Below are 27,939 nucleotides of genomic sequence, written 5' to 3'. Positions count from 1 at the left end.
TGAGCGTTGTAGTGCGCCGGGGACAGTGGCGCTGTACGCTGGGGGTTAGGTCACTGCAGCTTTGCTGAGTGACGTTGTGTGTTGGGAACTACTGCGCCGACCGCTCCTGGAGCGGCGGCGCAGCTGCAACTTGTGGTGCGCCGGGGGCTTTGCGCCGACCGCGCTTTTACGGCGGCGGCGCTTTTAACTTTAGCCCCCGGCTTCTGCGGCCTAGCGCCGCTTCGTTCCCGCCCCCACCCTGTCAATCAGGGTAGGGGAGAGATGCTGCTCAATGGCAGCGCCGAGGGCTGGAGCCTTATTTACATGCTCCAGCCCTCTCACTAGGCACAAGGGGAAGCAGACTTCCCGCTCTTCGTCGGTGTACGCCCAGGGCCCGCCCCCCCTCTCCACAAGGACGCCGGCAGCCATTACACATGCGATCTGGCTGGGGAGAGGCAGCAGGCTCTGGGAGACCCAGACTAGAGGGATTTCTGGCGACCACACACCGCTCCTAAGCGGGCGGTAAGCTGCACAGTAGTGCTGGCCCCACTAGTGCCTCAGTGATATATTAGTGTACTTTTTTCTTGGTACCATATATATATATATATATATAGTTGCACTGTAAGGTCGCTTCTTGGCTGGACACCCTGTACTGCTCTGAGGAGGCAGCAACATGTCATCCGCAAAACGCAAGGCTGCCAAGGCACGGGCTGTGTACACTGTTTGTACTGCATGTGGGGCTGATCTACCGGCAGGCTCCAATGATCCACATTGTGTGCAATGTTCAGTCCCAGTGGCACTTCGGCAGCCAGAGCCTATGGTGGTGGTAGCCCAGGCAGAGACGCCTGTGAACCCTGCCCCGGTGACGGGGACAGACTTTGCAGTGTTTGCTGATAAAATGTCTGAGGCTATGACAAAAATCCTGGAGACCTTGCAGGCCAGGCCAGTTCCTCAGACCATGGACACTGCTGTGGCTATGCTCTCTGGTCCCCCTCAGTTGGAACTAGTCCGTACTTCAAGGGGGTCTCAAGCATCACAAGCTGACGTCTCTGACTCAGATGACAGTCCCAGGCAGCCTAAGCGAGCTCGCTGGGAAAGACCCTCCACGTCCTCACACTGCTCAGGGTCTCAGCGAGAAGAATCTCTCTGTGATGAGACTGAGGACGGTGATCAGGATTCTAATCCTGAGGCCCCTCTCAATCTGGATGCCCCTGATGGTGACGCCATGGTTAATGACCTTATATCGGCGATTAATAGGCTGTTGGATATTTCTCCCCCAGCCCCTTCTGCAGAGGAGGCAGCTGCACAGCAGGAGAAGTTCCATTTCCTATATCCCAAGCGTAAATTAAGTGCCTTTTTGGACCACTCTGACTTCAGAGAATCAATCCAGAAGCACGACGCTCATCCAGACAAGCGTTTCTCTAAGCGTTCTAAGGATACCCGTTATCCTTTTCCCGCTGAAGTGGCCAAACGCTGGACCCAGTGCCCAAAGGTGGATCCCCCAATTTCCAAGCTTGCGGCTAGATCCATAGTCGCAGTAGAGGATGGCGCTTCACTTAAAGATGCCAACGACAGACAGATGGACCTTTGGTTGAAATCTGTCTATGAAGCTATCGGCGCGTCCTTTACTCCAGCATTCGCGGCCGTGTGGGCACTACAAGCTATTTCAGCTGGTTTAGCACAGGTGGATGCTATCATGCATCCAGCAGTGCCGCAGGTGGCGTCCCTAACCTCGCAAATGTCTGCGTTTGCGACCTATGCTATCAATGCTGTCCTAGAATCTACGAGCCGTACCTCTATGGCGGCCGCCAATTCTGTGGTTTTGCGCAGAGCCTTATGGTTAAAGGACTGGAAAGCAGATGCTGGTTCCAAAATCACGCCCCAGGAAAGCAAATGGAGGAACCGCTTCCAAGGCGGCTACCTCATGACTTTCGGCCTCCTCCCTCCGCATCCTCGGTCGGTGGCAGGCTCTCCCGCTTTTGCGACATTTGGCTGTCACAGGTCAAAGACCGGTGGGTAACAGACATTTTGTCTCGCGGGTACAGAATCGAGTTCAGTTCTCGGCCTCCACTTCGGTTCTTCAGAACCTCCCCACACCCCAACCGAGCAGATGCCCTGCTGCAGGCGGTGGACTCTCTAAGAGCAGAAGGAGTCGTGATCCCTGTTCCCCCTCTGGAACGGGGGCGAGGATTTTACTCCAATCTCTTTGTGGTTCCAAAAAAGGACGGCTCCTTCCGTCCTGTTCTGGACCTAAAACTGCTCAACAAGCATGTGAACGCCAGGCGGTTCCGGATGGAATCCCTCCGCTCAGTCATTGCCTCAATGTCCCAAGGAGATTTCCTAGCATCAATAGACATCAAAGATGCTTATCTCCACGTGCCGATTGCTACGGAGCACCAACGCTTTCTGCGCTTCGTGATAGGAGACGAACATCTTCAGTTCGTGGCTCTGCCATTTGGTCTGGCGACAGCCCCCCGGGTGTTCACCAAGATCATGGCAGCAGTGGTAGCAGTCTTGCACTCTCACGGACACTCTGTGATCCCTTACTTGGACGATCTACTGGTCAAGGCACCCTCTCAGGAGGCATGCCAACTCAGCCTGAATTTTGCACTGGAGACTCTCCAGGCGTTCGGGTGGATCATCAACTTCCCAAAGTCAAATCTGTCACCGACCCAATCACTAACGTATCTTGGCATGGAGTTTCATACTCTCTCAGCGATAGTGAAGCTTCCGCTGAGCAAGCAGCGGTCACTACAGACAGGGGTGCAGGCTCTCCTTCAAGGTCAGTCGCACTCCTTAAGACGCCTCATGCACTTCCTCGGGAAGATGGTGGCGGCAATAGAGGCGGTTCCGTTTGCGCAGTTTCATCTGCGTCCACTTCAATGGGACATTCTCCGCCAATGGGACGGGAAGTCGACATCCCTGGACAGGAAAGTCTCCCTTTCCCAGACGGCCAAGGACTCTCTGCAGTGGTGGCTCCTTTCCACCTCGTTATCACAGGGAAGATCCTTCCTACCACCGTCCTGGGCGGTGGTCACGACAGACGCGAGTCTGTCAGGGTGGGGAGCAGTGTTTCTCCACCACAGGGCTCAGGGTACGTGGACTCAGCAGGAGTCCAGCCTTCAGATCAATGTTCTGGAAATCAGAGCAGTGTTTCTTGCCCTACTAGCCTTCCAGCAGTGGCTGGAAGGGAAGCAGATCCGAATTCAATCGGACAACTCCACAGCGGTGGCATACATCAATCACCAAGGAGGGACTCGCAGTCGGCAAGCCTTCTAGGAAGTCCGGCGCATTATGATGTGGGTGGAAGCCACGGCCTCCACCATATCCGCAGTTCACATCCCCGGCGTAGAAAACTGGGAAGCAGACTTCCTCAGTCGCCAGGGCATGGACGCAGGGGAATGGTCCCTTCACCCGGACGTGTTTCAGGAAATCTGTCACCGATGGGGAAGGCCGGACGTCGATCTAATGGCGTCCCGGCACAACAACAAGGTCCCAACATTCATGGCACGGTCTCGCGATCAAAGAGCGCTGGCGGCAGACGCCCTAGTGCAAGATTGGTCGCAGTTCCGGCTCCCTTATGTGTTTCCACCTCTGGCACTCTTGCCCAGAGTGCTACGCAAGATCAGATCCGAATGCAGCCGCGTCATACTCGTCGCTCCAGACTGGCCGAGGAGGGCGTGGTATCCGGATCTGTGGCATCTCACGGTCGGCCAACTGTGGGCACTACCAGACCGACCAGACTTACTGTCCCAAGGGCCGTTTTTCCATCGGAATTCTGCGGCCCTCAACCTGACTGCGTGGCCATTGAGTCCTGGATCCTAGCGACTTCAGGCTTATCCCAAGGGGTCGTTGCCACCATGAGACAGGCTAGGAAGCCCACGTCTTGCTAAGATCTACCACAGAACGTGGAGGATATTCTTATCCTGGTGCTCTGCTCAGAGAGTGTCTCCCTGGCCATTTGCATTACCTACCCTTCTTTCTTTCCTCCAATCTGGGTTAGAAAAAGGTTTGTCGCTCGGCTCCCTTAAAGGGCAAGTCTCGGCGCTATCCGTCTTTTTTCAGAAGCGTCTAGCACGACTTCCTAAGGTGCGCACGTTCCTACAGGGGGTTTGCCATATAGTTCCCCCGTACAAGCGGCCGTTAGATCCATGGGATCTGAACAGGGTACTAGTTGCCCTCCAGAAGCCGCCCTTCGAGCCTCTGAAGGAGGTTTCACTTTCTAGACTATCACAGAAAGTGGCTTTTCTGGTAGCGATCACATCTCTTCGGAGAGTGTCTGAGCTAGCAGCGTTGTCTTCCAAGGCTCCCTTCCTGGTCTTCCACCAGGACAAGGTAGTGCTGCGCCCCATTCAGGAGTTTCTCCCGAAGGTGGTATCCTCTTTTCATCTTAATCAGGATATCTTTTTGCCTTCGTTTTGTCCTCATGCAGTTCATCGGTATGAGAAGGATTTACATTTGTTAGATCTGGTGAGAGCACTCAGAATCTACATTTCCCGCACAGCGCCCCTGCGCCGTTCGGATGCACTCTTTGTCCTTGTCGCTGGTAAGCGCAAGGGGTCGCAGGCTTCTAAAGCCACCCTGGCTCGATGGATCAAAGAACCAATTCTTGAAGCCTACCGTTCTGCGGGGCTTCAGGTTCCATCAGGGCTAAAGGCCCATTCTACCAGAGCCGTGAGTGCGTCCTGGGCATTGCGACACCAGGCTACGGCTCAACAGGTGTGCCAGGCAGCTACCTGGTCGAGTCTGCACACTTTCACCAAACATTATCAGGTGCATACCTATGCTTCGGCGGACGCCAGCCTAGGTAGAAGAGTCCTGCAGGCGGCAGTTGCCTCCCCGTAGGGGAGGGCTGTCTTGCAGCTCTAACATGAGGTATTTCTTTACCCACCCTGGGACAGCTTTTGGACGTCCCAATCGTCTGGGTCTCCCAATAGAGCGCCGAAGAAGAAGGGAATTTTGTTACTTACCGTAAATTCCTTTTCTTCTAGCTCTTATTGGGAGACCCAGCACCCGCCCTGTTGTCCTTCGGGATTTTTGGTTTGTTTGCGGGTACACATGTTGTTCATGTTGAACGGTTTTCAGTTCTCCGATGTTACTCGGAGTGAATTTGTTTAAACCAGTTATTGGCTTTCCTCCTTCTTGCTTTTGCACTAAAACTGGTGAGCCAGTGATCCCACTGGGGGTGTATAGCCAGAAGGGGAGGGGCCTTACACTTTTTAGTGTAATTGCTTTGTGTGGCCTCCGGAGGCAGTGCTATACACCCAATCGTCTGGGTCTCCCAATAAGAGCTAGAAGAAAAGGAATTTACGGTAAGTAACAAAATTCCCTTCTTTTTAAACACTAAATTATAATAAAATTGATTGCGCTTTTGTAAAAGACAAACGTTTGGTGTAATGACTCTAGTTTTTCCGGATAATAACATCCCCTATTTTCCCCACAATTTTGGGGAAAAAAAAAATATAGCTTATAAAACAAAAAATACGCTAAATAGGGACATTGAATTGTAATTGCATGTATAGACACCTCTACTAACAAGTTGCATGCTGAATGAACAATTGAGTGCCAAAACACAAAGCACTGTCTGTCAGAGCACCTTGTATAGCTGTGTAAATCTTCACTCTTTAAGGCCGCTTTACACGCAACGATATCACTAACGAGATGTCGTTGGGGTCATGGAATTCGTGACACACATCCGGCCTAGTTAGCGACGTCGTTGCGTGTGAAACGTACGAATGACCACTAACGATCAAAATTACTCACCTAATCGTCGTTCTATTCCAAAATATCATTGCTGTTTCAGGACGCAGGTTGTTGGTCGTTCCTGAGGCAGCACACATCGCTACGTGTGACACCCCAGGAACGACGAACAGCACCGTACCTGCGTCCTCCGGCAACGAGGTGGGCGTCACTTTCCTGCGGCTGCTCTCCGCCCCTCCACTTCTATTGGACGGCTGCCGTGTGACGTCGCTGTGACGCCGCACGAACTGCCCCCTTAGAAAAGAGGCAGTTTGCCGGCCACAGTCCGTGTGAAGGGGCCTAGCGATATTGTGCGCCACGGGCAGCGATTTGCCCGTGACGCACAAACGACGGGGTCGGGTGCAATCGGCAGCGACATCGCTAGCGATGTCGCTGCGTGTAAAGTGGCCTTCAGTCACTGCTAATCTGATTTCTGGAAGTGCAGCTCAGCTCCTACTCAATTTGTTTTTTAAAAGAAAGTCTCCCAAAAGGCAGCCAAAATGAGCCACTGTATTGTGGATTAGAATGACTATATTAAGAAACCTTGATTTCAGAATATATTACAGAAGCTTAAAGAGTCTATATATAATTACAAGGCTGGGTTCACATAGCGTTTTCTCATGCGGTCAGTTGCTTTACCAGGACTTACCTCTGAAATCTCCCCCAAAACATGATTCGGGCATTCGCGCTCACTGGGCCAGTGACCATAATGAGGCAGATGAAGTCAGTGTGCTCTGCCATGCATCATTTCCTGCCATGGATGCTTAAGGGCACTTTACACGCATCGATATCGCTAGCGAGCGGACCCGCCCCTGTCGGTTGTGTGTCACAGGTATATCGCTGCCTGTGGCGCACAACATCGCTTACACCCGTCACACATACTTGCCTGCCTAGCGACGTCGCTGTGGCTGGCGAACCGCCTCCTTTCTAAGGGGGCGCTTCATGCGGCCGCCCAATAGAAGCGGAGAGGCGGAGTTGAGCGGGACGAACATCCCGCCCACCTCCTTCCTTCCTCATTGCGGGCGACCGCAGGTAAGGTGATGTTCCTGTGGTGTCACACGTAGCGATGTGTGCTGCCGCAGGAACGACGAACAACCTGTGTCCTGCAACAGCAACAATAATCGGGAAAGGAACGACGCGTCAACGATTAGGTAAGTAATTTTGATCATTAACGGTCGTTCGTGCGTTTCACACGGAACAACGTCGCTAACGAGGCCGGAAGCGCGTCAGGAATTCCGTAACAACGACATCTCATTTAGCGATGTCGTTGCGTGTAAAGCGGCCGTTAGTTGAAGTGGGTAGCAAAGCATAGTCGACTACATCTTGCTGCCAACCTATAAGGCTACGTTCACATATCAGTTTTTTTGGCATCAGGCACAATCCGGCGTGTGCCTGATGCAATGGATCCGGCGCAGAATATGCAAAAACGGATGCGCCTGATCCTTTTTTTTTTTTTAATATGGATCCGGTATACCTAATCCGTCAAAACACTGATCCGGCGCATCCGTTTTTTGCATCCGTTTTGTTTTTTTTTTCTTTTTGCCGGATCCGTTTTTTTTTTCTCTAAATTGGAGCATGTCAGTTTAAAAAAACGGATCCGGCGGCCGCATCCATTTTTTGACGCATCGCGCCGGATCCGGCGTCCATAGGCTTCCATTGTAAAACACGTCGGATCTGGCGCGATACCTTTTTTTTTTTCAGAGACAAAAAACGTTTAATGAGACGTTTCACCCGGCCGCCGCATTGAGTAATTACGCCGACCTCCGTCAAAAGCCGGATGCAATGCAAGGCTATCAGGCACAGTCCAGCGCTAATACAAATCAATGGGGATAAAACTGATCCAGCGCCGGATCAGTTTTATCCGTTTTTTTTTCTGGATTGTGCCTGATGGAATAAACTGATGTGTGAATGTAGCCTGACTGCATCATTATAGTCAATTGCCCTATTGGTGCATACACTCAAATTCCGTTTTGCAGGTGTTTGGGCGAAAGTCTGTCAGAGACACTGACCGTATGGGAAAACAATATGGGGAACACAGCCTTAAAAATACATACTTCAGTTACCATTATAAATTGATGTTTTGTTGTTTTTTTAACCCAATAATGACCAGATAATGTACATTTTTGGCAAGGGGTCACAGTAGATATATGGAGCAGGTTCAGGATCTGAGACTGCAGCATACCAGTCAGTTGCCCACTTTGTCACACAGCCAGCTGCGTGTAACAGCTGCGGCCGTAGGGAGTCCTCCTGCTGCTGATAGTGTAATCACCCAAGCATGTGTGTTCCATCTGCCATTGGCCACCTGCAATTCAATCGTAGGGAACAGGTTTGTTGTCATTGCTACTGAAGACCCTTTTAAAAGCCTTTTTGACCCACCTTTGGCGGAGTTTCATAAAAGATCGCACTTTACGATATACAGGGTGATTTATAAAAGATTCATCATGTTAATACGAGTATTTCCAAATGTATTACATACACAATAGTGACTGGCACATAACGAACATAAACTTTCCAAACACACAATGTTTACAAATGTTCTGTGTATCCTCCTTTTGTCACACGATATACATCTATGTGGTAATCCAGTTCAACCCAAACACGCTGCCTCATGTCCCCATTTATGTCATTAGAGCGGTGTAGAATTTGAATGGATGCCATGGTCGGATGGTTGTAAATGTTGTAATAGCTGTATGTCATATACTCTCTGGCGCCGTCGCAGAATCTTCCAGAGGAATGTCAAGTTCGTGCCTTGTGCGACGTGTTGATTTCTCTGGGCTACATGTAAGGGTCTCTTCAACCCTCTCCATTGCTTCCCCTGTAACATTTGGCCTGATCTGAAGAATAATACTGTCAGGTCATTTTTACCAATAATAATGCTGTAAAAAACAAACAAACAATAACCGATGGTGGGATGACTTTTTGTAAGTGAATGGTGGCATTCAAAACTAAAAAAAGCCCTTGTGTGGACAAGTAAAGTTATTGGTCTTAAAAGGGGAGTACAAATATAAAGTGGAACAAGGAAAAATTTCCAAGTCATGATGGGGTTAATGTAGATTTGAATAGTCTGGATCTTCTCTTTAAGATTGAAGCCTGCATTACTAATTTCTAATATTCAAATTGTCTCTCCAGTAAAGGAGACAAACTCTAGCACAGCGCCACCTATTGGAAGTAGCGATCCTAAAAGTCACAAGTGGATTTTTGACAATCCTTTGCAATATGACTCAGGATATATAAGCCAGATCAGAATCCCAATTTGCAGACACGGTGTTTCGGGGTGCTTGCCCCTCGTCAGTGCAAAGTATGGGGGTGTCTGATCTGGCTCATGAGAGAGCTATGTGGGGACCACGGGGGAACACTATTCTCCTTAAGGAGACTTTGCAAGCCAGTCTGGCTGCCAGGTAAGGGGACTTATAGCTGCAATGCCCCTAAAATTCCACGGGGGAACACTATTCTCCTTAAGGAGACTTTGCAAGCCAGTCTGGCTGCCAGGTAAGGGGACTTATAGCTGCAATGCCCCTCTGGGAAATATTCAAATTGTCTCTCCAGTAAAGGAGACAAACTCTAGCACAGCGCCACCTATTGGAAGTAGCGATCCTAAAAGTCACAAGTGGATTTTTGACAATCCTTTGCAATATGACTCAGGATATATAAGCCAGATCAGAATCCCAATTTGCAGACACGGTGTTTCGGGGTGCTTGCCCCTCGTCAGTGCAAAGTATGGGGGTGTCTGATCTGGCTCATGAGAGAGCTATGTGGGGACCACGGGGGAACACTATTCTCCTTAAGGAGACTTTGCAAGCCAGTCTGGCTGCCAGGTAAGGGGACTTATAGCTGCAATGCCCCTAAAATTCCACGGGGGAACACTATTCTCCTTAAGGAGACTTTGCAAGCCAGTCTGGCTGCCAGGTAAGGGGACTTATAGCTGCAATGCCCCTCTGGGAAATATTCAAATTGTCTCTCCAGTAAAGGAGACAAACTCTAGCACAGCGCCACCTATTGGAAGTAGCGATCCTAAAAGTCACAAGTGGATTTTTGACAATCCTTTGCAATATGACTCAGGATATATAAGCCAGATCAGAATCCCAATTTGCAGACACGGTGTTTCGGGGTGCTTGCCCCTCGTCAGTGCAAAGTATGGGGGTGTCTGATCTGGCTCATGAGAGAGCTATGTGGGGACCACGGGGGAACACTATTCTCCTTAAGGAGACTTTGCAAGCCAGTCTGGCTGCCAGGTAAGGGGACTTATAGCTGCAATGCCCCTAAAATTCCACGGGGGAACACTATTCTCCTTAAGGAGACTTTGCAAGCCAGTCTGGCTGCCAGGTAAGGGGACTTATAGCTGCAATGCCCCTCTGGGAAATATTCAAATTGTCTCTCCAGTAAAGGAGACAAACTCTAGCACAGCGCCACCTATTGGAAGTAGCGATCCTAAAAGTCACAAGTGGATTTTTGACAATCCTTTGCAATATGACTCAGGATATATAAGCCAGATCAGAATCCCAATTTGCAGACACGGTGTTTCGGGGTGCTTGCCCCTCGTCAGTGCAAAGTATGGGGGTGTCTGATCTGGCTCATGAGAGAGCTATGTGGGGACCACGGGGGAACACTATTCTCCTTAAGGAGACTTTGCAAGCCAGTCTGGCTGCCAGGTAAGGGGACTTATAGCTGCAATGCCCCTAAAATTCCACGGGGGAACACTATTCTCCTTAAGGAGACTTTGCAAGCCAGTCTGGCTGCCAGGTAAGGGGACTTATAGCTGCAATGCCCCTCTGGGAAATATTCAAATTGTCTCTCCAGTAAAGGAGACAAACTCTAGCACAGCGCCACCTATTGGAAGTAGCGATCCTAAAAGTCACAAGTGGATTTTTGACAATCCTTTGCAATATGACTCAGGATATATAAGCCAGATCAGAATCCCAATTTGCAGACACGGTGTTTCGGGGTGCTTGCCCCTCGTCAGTGCAAAGTATGGGGGTGTCTGATCTGGCTCATGAGAGAGCTATGTGGGGACCACGGGGGAACACTATTCTCCTTAAGGAGACTTTGCAAGCCAGTCTGGCTGCCAGGTAAGGGGACTTATAGCTGCAATGCCCCTAAAATTCCACGGGGGAACACTATTCTCCTTAAGGAGACTTTGCAAGCCAGTCTGGCTGCCAGGTAAGGGGACTTATAGCTGCAATGCCCCTCTGGGAAATATTCAAATTGTCTCTCCAGTAAAGGAGACAAACTCTAGCACAGCGCCACCTATTGGAAGTAGCGATCCTAAAAGTCACAAGTGGATTTTTGACAATCCTTTGCAATATGACTCAGGATATATAAGCCAGATCAGAATCCCAATTTGCAGACACGGTGTTTCGGGGTGCTTGCCCCTCGTCAGTGCAAAGTATGGGGGTGTCTGATCTGGCTCATGAGAGAGCTATGTGGGGACCACGGGGGAACACTATTCTCCTTAAGGAGACTTTGCAAGCCAGTCTGGCTGCCAGGTAAGGGGACTTATAGCTGCAATGCCCCTAAAATTCCACGGGGGAACACTATTCTCCTTAAGGAGACTTTGCAAGCCAGTCTGGCTGCCAGGTAAGGGGACTTATAGCTGCAATGCCCCTCTGGGAAATATTCAAATTGTCTCTCCAGTAAAGGAGACAAACTCTAGCACAGCGCCACCTATTGGAAGTAGCGATCCTAAAAGTCACAAGTGGATTTTTGACAATCCTTTGCAATATGACTCAGGATATATAAGCCAGATCAGAATCCCAATTTGCAGACACGGTGTTTCGGGGTGCTTGCCCCTCGTCAGTGCAAAGTATGGGGGTGTCTGATCTGGCTCATGAGAGAGCTATGTGGGGACCACGGGGGAACACTATTCTCCTTAAGGAGACTTTGCAAGCCAGTCTGGCTGCCAGGTAAGGGGACTTATAGCTGCAATGCCCCTAAAATTCCACGGGGGAACACTATTCTCCTTAAGGAGACTTTGCAAGCCAGTCTGGCTGCCAGGTAAGGGGACTTATAGCTGCAATGCCCCTCTGGGAAATATTCAAATTGTCTCTCCAGTAAAGGAGACAAACTCTAGCACAGCGCCACCTATTGGAAGTAGCGATCCTAAAAGTCACAAGTGGATTTTTGACAATCCTTTGCAATATGACTCAGGATATATAAGCCAGATCAGAATCCCAATTTGCAGACACGGTGTTTCGGGGTGCTTGCCCCTCGTCAGTGCAAAGTATGGGGGTGTCTGATCTGGCTCATGAGAGAGCTATGTGGGGACCACGGGGGAACACTATTCTCCTTAAGGAGACTTTGCAAGCCAGTCTGGCTGCCAGGTAAGGGGACTTATAGCTGCAATGCCCCTAAAATTCCACGGGGGAACACTATTCTCCTTAAGGAGACTTTGCAAGCCAGTCTGGCTGCCAGGTAAGGGGACTTATAGCTGCAATGCCCCTCTGGGAAATATTCAAATTGTCTCTCCAGTAAAGGAGACAAACTCTAGCACAGCGCCACCTATTGGAAGTAGCGATCCTAAAAGTCACAAGTGGATTTTTGACAATCCTTTGCAATATGACTCAGGATATATAAGCCAGATCAGAATCCCAATTTGCAGACACGGTGTTTCGGGGTGCTTGCCCCTCGTCAGTGCAAAGTATGGGGGTGTCTGATCTGGCTCATGAGAGAGCTATGTGGGGACCACGGGGGAACACTATTCTCCTTAAGGAGACTTTGCAAGCCAGTCTGGCTGCCAGGTAAGGGGACTTATAGCTGCAATGCCCCTAAAATTCCACGGGGGAACACTATTCTCCTTAAGGAGACTTTGCAAGCCAGTCTGGCTGCCAGGTAAGGGGACTTATAGCTGCAATGCCCCTCTGGGAAATATTCAAATTGTCTCTCCAGTAAAGGAGACAAACTCTAGCACAGCGCCACCTATTGGAAGTAGCGATCCTAAAAGTCACAAGTGGATTTTTGACAATCCTTTGCAATATGACTCAGGATATATAAGCCAGATCAGAATCCCAATTTGCAGACACGGTGTTTCGGGGTGCTTGCCCCTCGTCAGTGCAAAGTATGGGGGTGTCTGATCTGGCTCATGAGAGAGCTATGTGGGGACCACGGGGGAACACTATTCTCCTTAAGGAGACTTTGCAAGCCAGTCTGGCTGCCAGGTAAGGGGACTTATAGCTGCAATGCCCCTAAAATTCCACGGGGGAACACTATTCTCCTTAAGGAGACTTTGCAAGCCAGTCTGGCTGCCAGGTAAGGGGACTTATAGCTGCAATGCCCCTCTGGGAAATATTCAAATTGTCTCTCCAGTAAAGGAGACAAACTCTAGCACAGCGCCACCTATTGGAAGTAGCGATCCTAAAAGTCACAAGTGGATTTTTGACAATCCTTTGCAATATGACTCAGGATATATAAGCCAGATCAGAATCCCAATTTGCAGACACGGTGTTTCGGGGTGCTTGCCCCTCGTCAGTGCAAAGTATGGGGGTGTCTGATCTGGCTAATATACAGTACATGTCTACAGTTTATTTATCTGTCAGTTCTTCTCTTCATAAATTAGGCAAGTTGCCCAAGAATTACGATCCTAAGGTCACCCCAGATCCAGAGCGCTGGTTGCCTATGCGAGAGCGATCATACTATCGTGGCAAGAAGAAGGGCAAGAAGAAGGAACAAATTGGAAAAGGAACTCAGGGAGCCACATCTGCTGTAACTGCTGAACTGTAAGTAAGACTTGACTCCGAGAACCATGCTCTCTTTCATCCGTATGATGGGGAAGTCACGTGACGCAAGTTACCAGATGGTTCGGTTATTTTTACCTTGCATACATTTTCACCGAGTTACATCATGATAATGAGATATTTGACTTCCATGATGTAACAATGGACATATGACGGTGACTTGCCTGGCTAGAATTATGCACAACTAATTATTTTACCCTTTTAGAAAATATTTTCCACAAAGCATTACCTGCTTTTTCTTCCTTCGGGGTGTAACCTATATACTCACACCGTAAAGCGCATTAGTGACTTTATATTTACCTACCAGAATGAGTGCATTGATTTTGCTTTATTTTGTCATGTTTCTGTTTTTAGGGATGCTAGCAAAACAGCCAGCAGTCCACCGACCTCTCCGAGACCTGGAGTCGCAGCAACAAATGCTCCTTCAACAGCAAACAGTAACGTTGTTCCTCCAAGACATCAAAAACCAGTGGGTGCTGCTGGCACCAAGAAAAAACAGCAACAAAAGAAAAAGAAAGGAGGACGGAGCGGGTGGTGATGAAAATGAAAACTCCTGTCTACATGAAATCTGATCAATCAACTGTAGTCTATGTCTTACCATGTGCCGTTTGATGCACTCACATATTTTTTAGGAAATCTAAAAAGGTGGACTTCGGAAGCAATTTTTTATTTTATTTAAATTTGCGGTTGTGCCTAACTATTGGAATTCCTGCTCCCTTTTTATTTTCCTAAATACAACCAACATGTTGGTTTTTACCTCTATTAGTCCTCAAATCATGGCATTCAATAGGACCACCTTCCACCAGGAAGTCTTTTTAGTTCTAAATAAAAACAAAAAACCTACGGTCTTTAATTTAATTTAATTGTGCATTAAATAAATATCAGCAACATTCAGCCACATAGTTTGGTTTTCTTCTTGTTTTAAACTTTCCTTATAGATTTGTATACACCAATCGCTAGAATTGTAGGTTTTCATTATAAGACCAGATGTAAAATGGGATTTCTTTGTCGCTCCATTGGGAGACCCAGACAATTGGGTGTATAGCTTCTGCCTCCGGAGGCCACACAAAGTATTACACTTTTAAAAAAGTGTAACCCCTCCCCTCTGCCTATACACCCTCCCGTGGATCACGGGCTCCTCAGTTTTATGCTTTGTGTGGAAGGAGGCACACATCCACTCATAGAAAAAAGAAAAAAAAAAAAAGATTTCTCATACATAGTATGACGGATGGAAGAAAAGAGGTCCCCTATGGGGTCCCCGGCATGCTCCCTTCTCACCCCACTATGTCGGCGGTGTTGTTAAGGTTGAGGTACCCATTGCGGGTACAAAGGCTGGAGCCACATGCCGTCTCCTTCACCATCCCTTATGCGGCTCTGGGAGAAGTGGGAGCCTCACCGGTCATTCACCTGCTGAGACCATGCTCCATCCGCAGCCCCTGGTGGAACCTGCTGGACCGGAGCGTTTTCATCCCCAGGGACCGGGCCCTGCACCTTCAAGGTACTCTGTGTCCCCATGGGGGGACGGTACGGGGAGAGAGGTCGCCTTTCTCCCCAGTAGCGCCGTCCGTTGTTTTTTCATCGGACTTCCGCGCTGGCCGTGCCTGCTTGTCGGGCACGGCCTTAAATTTAGTCCCCGGCTTCATCGCGGCCTAGTCGCGAAAAATCCCGCCCCCGGGCCTGCTTGTCAGGGGTAAGGGCGGGATTACCGACAGAGGGCTGGAGCATCTTTGCATGTCTCCCCTCCCCTCTCATGGACCACTATGGGGCCTCCAGATTCCCGCCTTTTGCCGGCGCCGCCCATGGCTCCACTCCCCCCTTGAGAGCTCCGGCGGCCATGTTTGGCATTCTGCCGGTGTATGCTGCAGCTGCACAGCTCTACAGCTCCGGGGGACCCACGACAGGGAATCTGGAGGACACCAGCGGTTGGTAAGCCACACCGGTCACCCGGTGCTGGTTCCCCTAGGGTGCCGTTATATATATATATATATATATATATATATATATATATATATATATATAATATATATATATATATATATATATATATATATATAATATATATATATGTAATATATATATATATATATTTATTCGGAATGGCTGTTTTACCCTTTCCCATATACCCTCAGTGGTCGCTCTCCTAAGGGACACTTATTGCTTACAGCATGTCGTCCACAAGGAGCAAAGCCCCTAAGGCACAGGTTTTTTTCGCAGCCTGTACCTCTTGTGGGGCTATGTTGCCTGCGGGATCCACATACCCTCACTGTGATCAATGCTCGACTCCTGCCACGCTTGCTCAGCCGGAGCCCAGGGCACTTGTGGGCCCCTCGGCTCATGTAGATCCCCCTGCTCCTCCTGAGCAGGCTGCAGGGACAGAGTCACCGTCATTGGCCTCTTTCGCTGAGAAACTCTCTCAGTCACTTTCTCAATCCATTGCACAGTCTATGGACAAATGGTCATCTAAGCTCCTTGAGGCATTGCAGTCCAGACCGGGCTCTTCACAGGCCCCGGCCCCTGTTAGTTTGTCTCCTCCATGGCCTTCTCAGTCCGCGCCGCAGCGCGCTCCCAGGATAGCCCCTAGGTCCCAGGAGGAGGACTCCTGCCCGGATCGCAGTCCCAGACCGGCTAAGCGGCCTCGCTGGGACTCTTCCCCGGCCTCCTCACGCTGCTCTGGATCTCAGCTGGAGGACTCTCAGGATGATGAGGCGGACGTGGGAGCTCAGGGCTCTGACCCTGACTTCGCTCTCAACCTTGATACCCCTGAGGGGGACGCCTTAGTAAATGATCTTATTTCGTCCATCAACCAGGTGTTGGATCTCTCTCCCCCGCCTCCACCTGTAGAGGAGTCGGCTTCTCAGCAGGAGAAACACCAATTTCGATTCCCCAAACGTACGCGCAATACGTTCTTTGATCACTCTAACTTCAGGGACGCTGTCCAGAAGCCCAGAGCGGTCCCGGACAAGCGTTTTGCTAAAAGGCACTCTGACACGCGTTATCCCTTTCCACCTGAAGTCGTTAAGGGCTGGGCACACTCACCCAAGGTGGATCCGCCAGTCTCTAGATTGGCTGCTAGGTCCGTTGTTTCTGTTGCCGATGGCTCATCCCTGAAGGATGCCACTGACAGACAGATAGAGCTCTTGGTGAAGTCTATTTATGAGGCCACGGGCGCGTCTTTTGCCCCGGCCTTTGCGGCTGTGTGGGTTCTCCAAGCAATCTCGGCATGTCTGACTGAGATTAATGCTGTCACGCAGAATTCTGCTCCGCATGTGTCTTCCTTGACCTCTCAGGCATCAGCATTTTCGTCCTACGCCATGAACGCCGTCCTGGACTCTGCTAGCCGTACGGCTGTAGCATCCGCTAACTCCGTGGCAGTCCGCAGGGCCATGTGGCTGCGTGAATGGAAAGCAGACTCTGCTTCCAAAAGGTTCTTAACTGGTTTGCCTTTTTCTGGCGAACATTTGTTTGGCGAACGGTTGGATGAGATTATTAAGGAATCCTCGGGAAAGGACTCCTCCTTACCCCAGTCCAAACCTAAGAGACCGCAGCAGAGAAAAATCCAATCGAGGTTTCGGTCCTTTCGTCCCTCCGCCAAGCCCCAATCCTCTTCGTCCAACCGGCCGGAGAAAGGCCAGAGGAACTCCTATGCGTGGCGGTCCAAGTCACGCCCCCAAAAGGCCGCAGGAGGCACTGCCTCCAAGACGGCCTCCTCATGACTCTCGGCCTCATCTAGCCACATCCTCGGTCGGTGGCAGGCTCTCCCGCTTTGGCAACGCCTGGTGGCCACACATTCAAGATCGATGGGTGAGAGACATTCTGTCTCATGGTTACAGGATAGAGTTCAGCTCTCGACCTACGGCTCGTTTTTTTCAGAACCTCCCCACCCCCCGCACAGGCAGACGCACTGTTTCAGGCGGTGGACGCTCTAAAGATGGAAGGAGTTGTGATTCCCGTCCCCCTTCAGGAACGTGGTCGCGGATTTTACTCCAACTTGTTCGTGGTGCCAAAAAAGGACGGGTCTTTCCGTCCCGTTCTGGACCTCCAAGCTGCTCAACAGACATGTGAGAACCAGACGGTTTCGGATGGAATCTCTCCGCTCGGTCATCGCTTCGATGTCGCAAGGAGACTTCCTAGCATCGATCGACATCAAGGATGCTTATCTCAATGTGCCGATCGCACCCGAACATCAACGTTTCCTGCATTTCGCCATCGGGGACAAACACCTCCAGTTCGTCGCATTGCCCTTCGGCCTGGCGACAGCCCCACGGGTCTTCACCAAAGTCATGGCATCCGTCGTGGCGGTCCTGCATTCTCAGGGCCACTCGGTAATCCCATACTTGGACGATCTCCTAGTCAGGGCCCCTTCTCGGGTGGCGTGTCAACGAAGTCTTACCGTCACTCTGGCGACTCTCCAGCAGTTCGGGTGGATCATCAATTTCCCGAAATCCAAGTTGACGCCGACCCAATCACTGACTTACCTCGCGATGGAGTTTCATACCCTTCCAGCGTTAGTCAAGCTACCGCGGGACAAACAGCTTTCTCTGCAGGCGGGGGTGCAGTCACTTCTTCGGAGTCAGTCACACCCCTTAAGGCGCCTCATGCACTTCCTGGGGAAGATGGTTGCAGCTATGGAGGCAGTGCCGTTCGCGCAATTCCATCTACGGCCACTCCAATGGGACATTCTTCGCAAATGGGACAAGAGTTCGGCTTCCCTCGACAAGAACATCTCTCTTTCACTTGCAACCAAAACATCACTTCAGTGGTGGCTCCTGCCCACATCTCTGTCTCGGGGAAAATCCTTCCTCCCCCCAACCTGGGCCGTGGTCACCACGGACGCGAGCCTGTCAGGTTGGGGAGCGGTTTTTCTCCACCACAGGGCTCAAGGAACCTGGACTCCAATAGAATTGTCCCTTCAGATCAATATTCTGGAGATAAGGGCAGTATATCTAGCCCTATTGGCTTTCCATCGGTGGCTGGAGGGCAGGCAGATCCGAATCCAGTCGGACAACGCCACTGCCGTCGCCTACATCAACCACCAAGGCGGCACTCGCAGTCGTCAAGCCTTCCAGGAAGTCGGGCGGATTCTGCAGTGGGTGGAAGTCACAGGCTCCACCATCTCCGCAGTTCACATCCCGGGCGTGGAAAACTGGGAAGCGGATTTTCTCAGTCGTCAGGGCATGGACGCGGGGGAATGGTCTCTTCACCCAGACATGTTTCGAGAGATCTGTCGCCGCTGGGGAACGCCGGACGTCGATCTCATGGCGTCACGACACAACAACAAGGTCCCGGCCTTCATGGCACGGTCTCAGGATCACAGAGCTCTGGCAGCGGACGCTCTGGTCCAGGATTGGTCGCAGTTTCGACTGCCATATGTGTTTCCCCCTCTGGCGATGCTGCCCAGAGTACTACGCAAGATCCGGTCCGACTGCCGTCGCGCCATTCTCGTCACTCCAGACTGGCCGAGGCGGTCGTGGTACCCGGATCTGTGGCATCTCACGGTGGGTCAACCGTGGGAGCTTCCAGACCGCCCAGACTTGCTGTCACAAGGGCAGTTTTTCCATCTGAATTCTGTGGCCCTCAACCTGACTGTGTGGCCATTGAGTCCTGGCTCCTAGCGTCTTCAGGGTTATCTCAGGATGTCATTGCCACCATGAGACAAGCCAGGAAGCCTACGTCCGCCAAAATCTATTACAGGTCTTGGCAAATCTTCTTATCCTGGTGCTCTGATAACGGTTTTCCTCCATGGCCGTTTGCTTTACCCACATTTCTTTCATTCCTACAATCTGGAATGGACAAGGGTTTGTCCCTCGGCTCTCTCAAGGGCCAAGTGTCGGTGATCTCCGTGTTTTTTCAAAAGCGTCTAGCCAGGCTTCCGCAGGTCCGCACGTTCCTGCAGGGGGTTTGCCACATGGTCCCACCTTACAAACGTCCGTTGGAACCTTGGGATCTTAACAGGGTTCTGACGGCTCTTGCAAAGCCGCCTTTTGAGCCGCTGCGGGATGTCTCTCTCTCCCGTCTTTCTCAGAAGGTGGCCTTCCTGGTGGCGGTCACATCACTTCGGAGAGTGTCTGAGCTTGCAGCGCTGTCATGCAAAGCCCCCTTCCTGGTTTTTCAGCAGGATAAGGTGGTTCTGCGTCCTGTCCCGGAATTTCTCCCTAAGGTGGTATCCCCTTTTCATCTAAATCAGGATATCTCCTTGCCTTCCTTTTGCCCTAATCCAATTCACCAGTGTGAAAAGGATTTGCACTCTTTGGATCTAGTGAGAGCACTCCGGTTCTACGTGTCTCGCACGGCGCCCCTGCGCCGTTCAGACGCGCTTTTTGTCCTTGTCGCTGGCCAGCGTAAGGGCTCTCAGGCCTCCAAGTCAACCTTGGCTCGGTGGATCAAGGAACCGATTCTCGAGGCCTACCGTTCTTCTGGGCTTCCACTTCCTTCAGGGTTGAAAGCCCATTCTACCAGAGCCGTAGGTGCGTCCTGGGCTTTGCGGCACCGGACGACGGCTCAGCAGGTGTGTCAGGCAGCTACGTGGTCTAGTCTGCACACTTTCACGAAGCACTATCAAGTGCATGCCTATGCTTCGGCAGACGCCAGTCTAGGTAGGAGAGTCCTCCAGGCGGCAGTTGCCCACTTGTAAGAGGGGGCCGTTTTCGGCTCCTTTTTATTGAGGTATTCTTTTACCCACCCAGGGACTGCTCTTGGACGTCCCAATTGTCTGGGTCTCCCAATGGAGCGACAAAGAAAAAGGGAATTTTGTTTACTTACCGTAAATTCCTTTTCTTCTAGCTCCTATTGGGAGACCCAGCACCCACCCCTGTGCCCTTCGGGCTGGTTGTTCTTTTGTGTACACATGTTGTTGATGTTGATTTGTTCTTATGGTTCATGGTCTTCAGTTCTCCGAACATCCTTCGGATTGAATTTACCCTAGACCAATTTATAAGTTTTCTCCTTCCTGCTTTTGCACCAAAACTGAGGAGCCTGTGATCCACGGGAGGGTGTATAGGCAGAGGGGAGGGGTTACACTTTTTTAAAAGTGTAATACTTTGTGTGGCCTCCGGAGGCAGAAGCTATACACCCAATTGTCTGGGTCTCCCAATAGGAGCTAGAAGAAAAGGAATTTACGGTAAGTAAACAAAATTCCCTTTTTTATTGCTATTAAAAGCTTGATTATTCTGTCCCCCAATAATGGACTCCATATACATTAGGTGGTCAGTTCGATGAATTAAAGTCATCGGGATTAGTCGACTTCAATCAAATGTATATGGAGGCATTAGGCTCCATTGACACGTTGAGTATTTGGTCATTTTTTTTTACCTCCGTATCTGTAAGGGAAAACCAGGAGTGGTACAATCAGAGGGAAAGTATAATAGAAACACGGGCACCACTTCTGTATTTATTACCCACTCCTGGTTTTGTGAGTTTTTACCTCAGCATTTGTAAGCTAAAACCAGGAGTGGGACAATCAGAGGAAAAGTATAATAGAGACACGGGCACCACTCCTGTATTTATCACCCACTCCTGGTTTTGGCTTACAGATACTGAGGTAAAAAACTGACCAAATACTCAATGTGCCCGTGGTCTTGGGGTATGTGTACATGAAGATTTTTAAGAATTTTTGCTTTTTTTGGGAGCATTACCACTTAAAAAAACACAAAGGACTTTTCTTATTTGATTTTATTATAAAATCACTTTGTTATTCTTGTGTGATATATTCAGTCAAAATATATCAAAACTGCCTCAGGAAACGAAAAACTCCCCAAAAAAGAAAAGTTCTTTCAAGTGTTTTCCACTCAATACTTGTCATTTTTGACTATTTGGTGAAAAATAACTTCCATGTAAACCTACTAAAGCCACATTTACACATCTGTGTGAATTTTTATATTTGTGTGAAACGGATGTTTTTTTTCCTCCAAAGTTTCATCTGTTTTTTTTCCCCCACCCATTGAACTAAAAACAATCTTTCACACTTACGTTGAACGGCATCCGTTGCATTGCGTTGTGTGATGCATGTGACCGATGCCTTGCAAATAGTATGATATAACGGCAACGGATTCCTGGGAAATAACGCATTGCGTTAAGTTTGCTAGCTGCGAGAGAGAGAGAGCCCATCATCACCGCACACGTAGGCACTACCGCACTCATCATCATCATCACACACACCCCGGCACTACCGCCCCCATCATCATCACCGCACACGCAGGCACTACCGAACTCATCATCATCACCGCACACACCTCAGCACTACCACACTCATAATCATCCGCACTCGCAGGCACTACCGCACCCATCATCACCGCACTCGCAGGCACTACCGCACCCATCATCCCCGCACACACGCAGGCACTACTGCACCCATCATCCCCGCACACGCAGGCATTACCTCAGTGACGTTCCCGCTGACAGCGCGACTCCCTTCAGTTTCTGAGCGGAGCTCACAGGAGCGGCGGTGTTCTACTGCCGCTCCTGTCAGCTTCATGTAGCAGAGCTGGATGCATCGAGGGACGTCATGTGGATTACGCCGGACCTGGAGGGGTATTTGGGGATTTTAATAAAGTGGTGAAAGAGGGTGTTTTTTTGTCTTTTATTCCAAATAAAGTATTTTTTGTGGTGTATGTGTTTACTTTCACCTTACTTCACACAGGTTAATCATGGCATGTGTCTCATAGACGCCTGCCATGATTATCCTAGGACTTAGTGGCAGCTAGCTGCCATTAACTCCTTATTACCTCGATTGCCACCGCACCAGGGCAATTTGGGATGAGCCGGGTAGAGTCCCGGGACTGTCGCATCTAATGGATGTGGCAATTCCGGGCGGCTGCTGACTGATATTTGTAGGCTGGGGGGCTCCCCATAAGGTGGGGCTCCCCATCCTGAGAATACCAGCCTTCAGCCGTGTGGCTTTACCTTGGCTGGTATCAAAATTGGGGAGGACTGCATGTCATTTTTTTTAAATTATTTATTTATTTGACTGCACGATATAAACCCGCCCACCGGCAGCTGTGATTGGTTGCAGTGAGACAGCTGTCACTCAGCGTGGGGGCGTGTCTTGATTGCAACCAATCATAGGCACCGGTGGGCGTGGAAAGCAGTGAATACTAGATGGAATAATGAGCGGCCGGCATTTCAAAAGCAGGAGAAGCCGCCAGAGGAGTGTGACAGCCGTGCAGCGCCGCTCCGGTGATCTGTGAGTATGTGAAGAGGGAGAGAGACCAGGAGTGATTTTAAACCATTTAGATCGTTCTGCTGGACATGCTGAGCATGCGCAGTAGAACGTGATGGAATCAGTCAGCGGATTCCGCCACTTGGTGCATTGCGGCAGATTCCGCCCCCATAGACAATCATTACACACCTTGATTCTAACGACCTAAAAAAACGCTACATGCAGCATTCCCTCCGCTTGACGCTGCTTCAAAATAACGATGCAACGTCGTCCAGCGGATGCAACGCAGACACTTTCGTTCCGGTGCGTCGTCAATACAAGTCTATGGAGAATAGCGCAGTGCATTAACGGACTGCGCTATTCTCCATAGCAGCGGATTGCGCTGAACGCAAGTGTGAAAGTAGCCTAAATGAAAGTTCAGACAGATAAGCAATACATCTGTAAAAAAAAATGGATGAAACACTTTGTGTAACCTTCATAAACCAAGAGTACATATGATAGTAAGCATCTTTCTTTATCGTTCCTATGGGAGACCCAGACATTGGGTGTATAGCTTCTGCCTCCGGAGGACACACAAAGTACTACACTCAAAAGTGTAGCTCCTCCCTCTGAGCTTATACACCCCCTGGAGAAACCAGATCTAGCCAGTTCATTGCTTTGTGTTCAGGAGGCATACATCTACACATGCATTCTCATCTGATTTTTCATTTTTTTGGAAAGAGTTTGAAGAAAAGCGGGTCCAAGTCTGGACCCCCGGCATGTCCCTTCTCACCCCACTGTGTCGGCGGTGCTGTTAAGGTTGATTCCAAGGCTGGAGCCTTACATGCCGCGCTCCTTCACCATCCCTCGGGCTCTGGCTTGAAGTGGGAGCCAGCACGGTTCTCCATGCTTTGCAGGAGACCGGTCTCCATCCGCAGCCCTTCAGGACCCTGCTGGATGGAGCACTCATCCCCAGGGACTTGGAACCCTGCATCTCAGCAAGCTAAGTACCTGAGACGTTTATATTCGGGGGGTCCCTGTACTTTATTATGGTGGGAGAGTGTGCTGAGTGAGTTTTCTGACATTTCCGGCCGGTTCTCTGGCTGTCACCTGAGAACCGCGCCGATGGTGCCTGCGCGCCGGCCGCACCGCTCAAATTTAGGCCCCGGCTTCGCCGGAGGCCTACTTTCGATTTCACTGCCCTCGCATGTCATTCATGCAGAGGGACAGTGCGGCTCCGCCCAGCGGCTGGTTTGCACAGGGGAGAGACACTCCTCACTGAGTACATGTCTCCTCCCCTGTAAGTCTATTTGGCCCTCCAGTTCCCGCTCTGAGTGGTCCCGCCCCCTCTCCTCGCTCCGGCGCCATTTTATCAGCGTTTGCTCTGCGATCATCGCTGGCTGCAGCACCCCTGCTGAGGTGCTTGGGGGTCCGGGCTTTGGGATCTGGAGGGCACACAACACCGCTCCAGCGGTCTGGTAAGCCACAACCTCTGGTTGTGGGCCTCTGTATATACTCTCTGGGGGTCACTCTAGCAGAGCCCCCACTCCAGCAGCATGTCACACACGAGGAGCAAGGCTCCAAAGCTGTATTCAGTATGCACTGCATGTAAGCTCATACTGCCTGAACCAAGCACCTATCCACATTGTGATGCCTGCTCTTACCTGACAATGCCTCAGCCTGGAATCGCACCCACAGTGGTCTCTCAGGCTGCTCCGGCTCCTGTGGCTGAACCCCCGGCTTGGGTAGAATCCTTAACCAGGTCTATCTCCCAGTCTTTTGCCGACTCCATGGGACAGCTGTCCCGGACTTTGCTGAACATGCATCAGCCCCCTTCACAGGGTGCCTCTGCTGCTAGGGCTCTCTCAGCGGAGCTCACAGAGGATTCCTCATCTGGTCCCAGACCCCGTCCTCCTAAGAGGAGACGTAGGGCTCCCTCCCCTTCCTCGTCCCGCGGCTCTGTTTCAGAGGCTGACTCGCAGGACGAGGAGGATGCCTTTACAGGGGGCTCGGAGGCTACCTCCATGTGCCCCATTGATCTGTCCGAAAGTGACTCAGATGTTAGTGATTTGATTGCGTCCATTAATTCTGTACTGGACCTCAATCCGCCAGTATCAGAGGAGCAACCCTCTCTGGCAGAAAAGCACCAGTTTACCTTGCCTAAGAGGACAAAGAGTGTGTTCTTTAACCACTCCAGTTTTCAGGCCGCTGTGACCAAGCCTAGGGCCTGTCCTGACAAACTCTTCCCAAAGCGTGGCTCTGATGACCGTTTTCCCTTTCCACCAGAGGTGGTCAAGGAGTGGGCTCATTCACCAAAGGTAGACCCCCCGGTGTCTAGAATCTCAGCCCGGACCGTGGTATCAGTGGCTGATGGCACCTCTCTTAAGGATTCCACTGACCGCCAGGTTGACCTTCTGGCCAAATCTGTATATGAGGCGGCAGGGGCCTCGTTCTCCCCATCTTTTGCAGCAGTGTGGGCTCTCAAAGCCATATCTGCTTCCTTGGAGGAGATGCATTCCCTCGCCAGGGAATCTATGCCCGAAATGGTTGCCTTAACTTCCCAAGCTTCCGCTTTTTCATCCTATGCCATGTCTGCCATGCTGGAGGCTTCTCACCGCACTGCGGTGGCTTCGGCTAATTCCCTCGCTATCCGCAGGATCTTGTGGCTTAGAGAGTGGAAGGCAGATGCTTCTTCAAAGAAGTACCTGGCTGGGCTCCCTTTTGCTGGGTCCAGGCTATTCGGTGAACTACTGGATGAAATTATTAAGGAAGCTACTGGCGGGAAGAGTACTTCCATGCCACAAACCAAAACCAGGAAACCTGTCCAGGGTAAGAACCAGTCGAGGTTTCGTTCCTTTCGTTCCTCCAACTGGTCGTCCTCTAAGCCCTCGGCCTCGTCCTCTAACTCAGCCAAGGACCAAAAATCCAACTGGCGCACAAAGACGCGTCCACAGAAGACCGCAGGAGCTGCTGCCACCAAGGCAGCCTCCTCTTGACTATCTGTCCGCGCCAGCAACGTCCTTAGTCGGTGGCAGGCTCTCCCACTTTGGCGACGCGTGGTTTCAACACGTCTCCGATCAGTGGGTGCGGGATATCATCTCCCACGGCTACAGGATAGAATTCTCTTCCAGCCCGCCAAACAGATTTTTTCTGTCAACTCCCCCCTGTTCCAAGGCCGCCGCCTTCTCTCAGGCCGTGGCATCCTTGCAGGCCAACGGAGTAATTGTACCGGTTCCCGCCCGGGAACGGTTCAGAGGTTTCTACTCAAATCTCTTCCTAGTCCCCAAAAAGGACGGTTCCTTCCGGCCCATCCTGGATCTCAAGCTTCTCAACAAGCATGTTCAGGTGCGGCATTTTCGCATGGAATCTCTGCGGTCAGTCATTGCCTCAATGACCCAAGGGGATTTCCTGGTATCCATCGACATCAGAGATGCCTATCTGCATGTGCCAATTGCAGTTTCTCACCAGCGTTGGCTACGTTTTGCAATCGGAGAGGAACATTTCCAATTCGTGGCTCTTCCCTTCGGGTTAGCCACGGCCCCTCGGGTATTCACCAAAGTCATGGCAGCAGTGATTGCGGTTCTGCACCTCCAGGGGTTGGCAGTGATCCCTTACCTGGACGACCTTCTAGTCAAGGCTTCATCCAGTGCAGACTGTCAGCGGAGTGTCTCGCTCACTCTCGCCACTCTAGCCCAATTCGGGTGGCTGGTCAATCTGCCCAAATCCACTCTGACTCCGACCCAGAGTCTCACGTACCTAGGGATGCAGTTCGAGACTCTTCCGGCACTTGTGAAGTTGCCCTTGATCAAACAGCAATCCCTCCAACTGGCGGTGCGCTCTCTGCTGAGGCCACGCCGTTATTCCATCAGGCACCTGATGCAGGTGCTGGGTCAGATGGTGGCGTCAATGGAGGCTGTTCCCTTTGCCCAGTTCCATCTGCGTCCTCTACAGCTGGAAATTCTCCGCTGTTGGGACAAGCGGCCTTCCTCCTTGCACAGGTTAGTGGCCCTGTCGCCACAGACCAGGAGCTCTCTTCAGTGGTGGCTTCGGCCCCTCTCTCTGTCTCAGGGACGCTCCTTCCTGGCTCCGTCCTGGGTGGTCCTCACCACGGATGCCAGTCTATCCGGCTGGGGAGCGGTATGTCTCCACCACCAAGCACAGGGCACTTGGACTCCGTCCGAGTCAGCCCTCTCGATCAATGTGCTGGAAACCAGAGCCGTGCTCCTGGCTCTCCTAGCTTTTCACCACCTATTGGCGGGCAAGCACATCCGAGTCCAGACAGACAACGCGACAGCGGTTGCCTACATCAATCACCAAGGCGGGACACGCAGCCGCCTGACATTGTTGGAGGTACAACGTATCCTTCAATGAACGGAGGACTCAAAGTCCACCATATCCGCAGTCCACATCCCAGGCGTGGAAAACTGGGAGGCAGATTATCTCAGCCGTCAAACCGTGGACAGCGGCGAGTGGTCCCTGCATCCGGCAGTGTTTCAGTCAATCTGCCGCAAGTGGGGCACTCCGGACGTGGACCTAATGGCATCCCGTCACAACAACAAGGTTCCCATTTACGTGGCTCGCTCCCGCGATCCTCAGGCCTTCGCAGCGGACGCTCTGGTTCAAGACTGGTCCCAGTTTCGTTTGTCCTACATGTTTCCCCCTCTAGCTCTCTTGCCCAGAGTCCTGCGCAAGATCAGAATGGAGGGCCGTCGGGTCATCCTCATTGCTCCGGACTGGCCCAGGCAAGCTTGGTACCCAGACCTGCTCCATCTGTCCGTAGAGGTGCCGTGGCATCTTCCGGACCGTCCAGACCTTCTCTCACAAGGTCCGTTTTTCCGCCAGAATTCTGCGGCTCTCAGATTGACGGTGTGGCTCTTGAGTCCTGGATCTTGACGACTTCTGGTATTCCGCCTGAAGTCATTTCCACTATGACTCGGGCTCGGAAGTCTTCCTCGGCCAAGATCTATCACAGCACTTGGAAGATTTTCCTGTCCTGGTGTCGCTCTTCCGGCCATGCTCCTTGGCCTTTTTCCTTGCCGACCCTTCTGTCCTTTTTACAGTCCGGTCTGCAGCTAGGACTGTCCCTCAATTCTCTCAAGGGACAAGTCTTGGCTCTGTCAGTGTTTTTCCAGCGGCGTATCGCCCGGCTGGCTCAGGTCCGCACCTTCATGCAGGGTGCGTCTCACATCATTCCGCCTTACCGGCGCCCCCTGGATCCCTGGGACCTCAATTTGGTCCTCACGGCCTTGCAGAAACCCCCCTTTGAGCCTCTTACTGAGGTTCCTTTGTTTCGTCTTTCACAGAAAGTGGTCTTTCTAGTGGCCATAACTTCCCTCAGGAGAGTCTCTGATTTGGCTGCGC

At 51.1% G+C, this 27,939-nt stretch overlaps 1 protein-coding gene across 1 annotated transcript in view; it reads left to right on the top strand.

Moving 5' to 3' along the window:
- SRP72 (signal recognition particle 72) overlaps positions 1-14,345 on the top strand; it is a 77,567-nt gene extending 63,222 nt beyond the window's left edge. Inside the window, exons 18-19 of the mRNA XM_075338546.1 lie at positions 13,268-13,427; positions 13,800-14,345. Coding sequence (XP_075194661.1) covers positions 13,268-13,427; positions 13,800-13,983 — 344 coding nt within the window. The 3' untranslated portion in view covers positions 13,984-14,345. The remainder of the gene's footprint in view (positions 1-13,267; positions 13,428-13,799) is intronic.
- Positions 14,346-27,939: the final 13,594 nt, after the last annotated feature.

The sequence above is a fragment of the Anomaloglossus baeobatrachus genome, chromosome 1 (genome assembly GCF_048569485.1).
Source record: "Anomaloglossus baeobatrachus isolate aAnoBae1 chromosome 1, aAnoBae1.hap1, whole genome shotgun sequence".
NCBI lineage: Eukaryota > Metazoa > Chordata > Amphibia > Anura > Aromobatidae > Anomaloglossus > Anomaloglossus baeobatrachus.
Note: the sequence above shows the minus strand (reverse complement) of the source record. Positions and strands in the feature narration are given on the sequence as shown.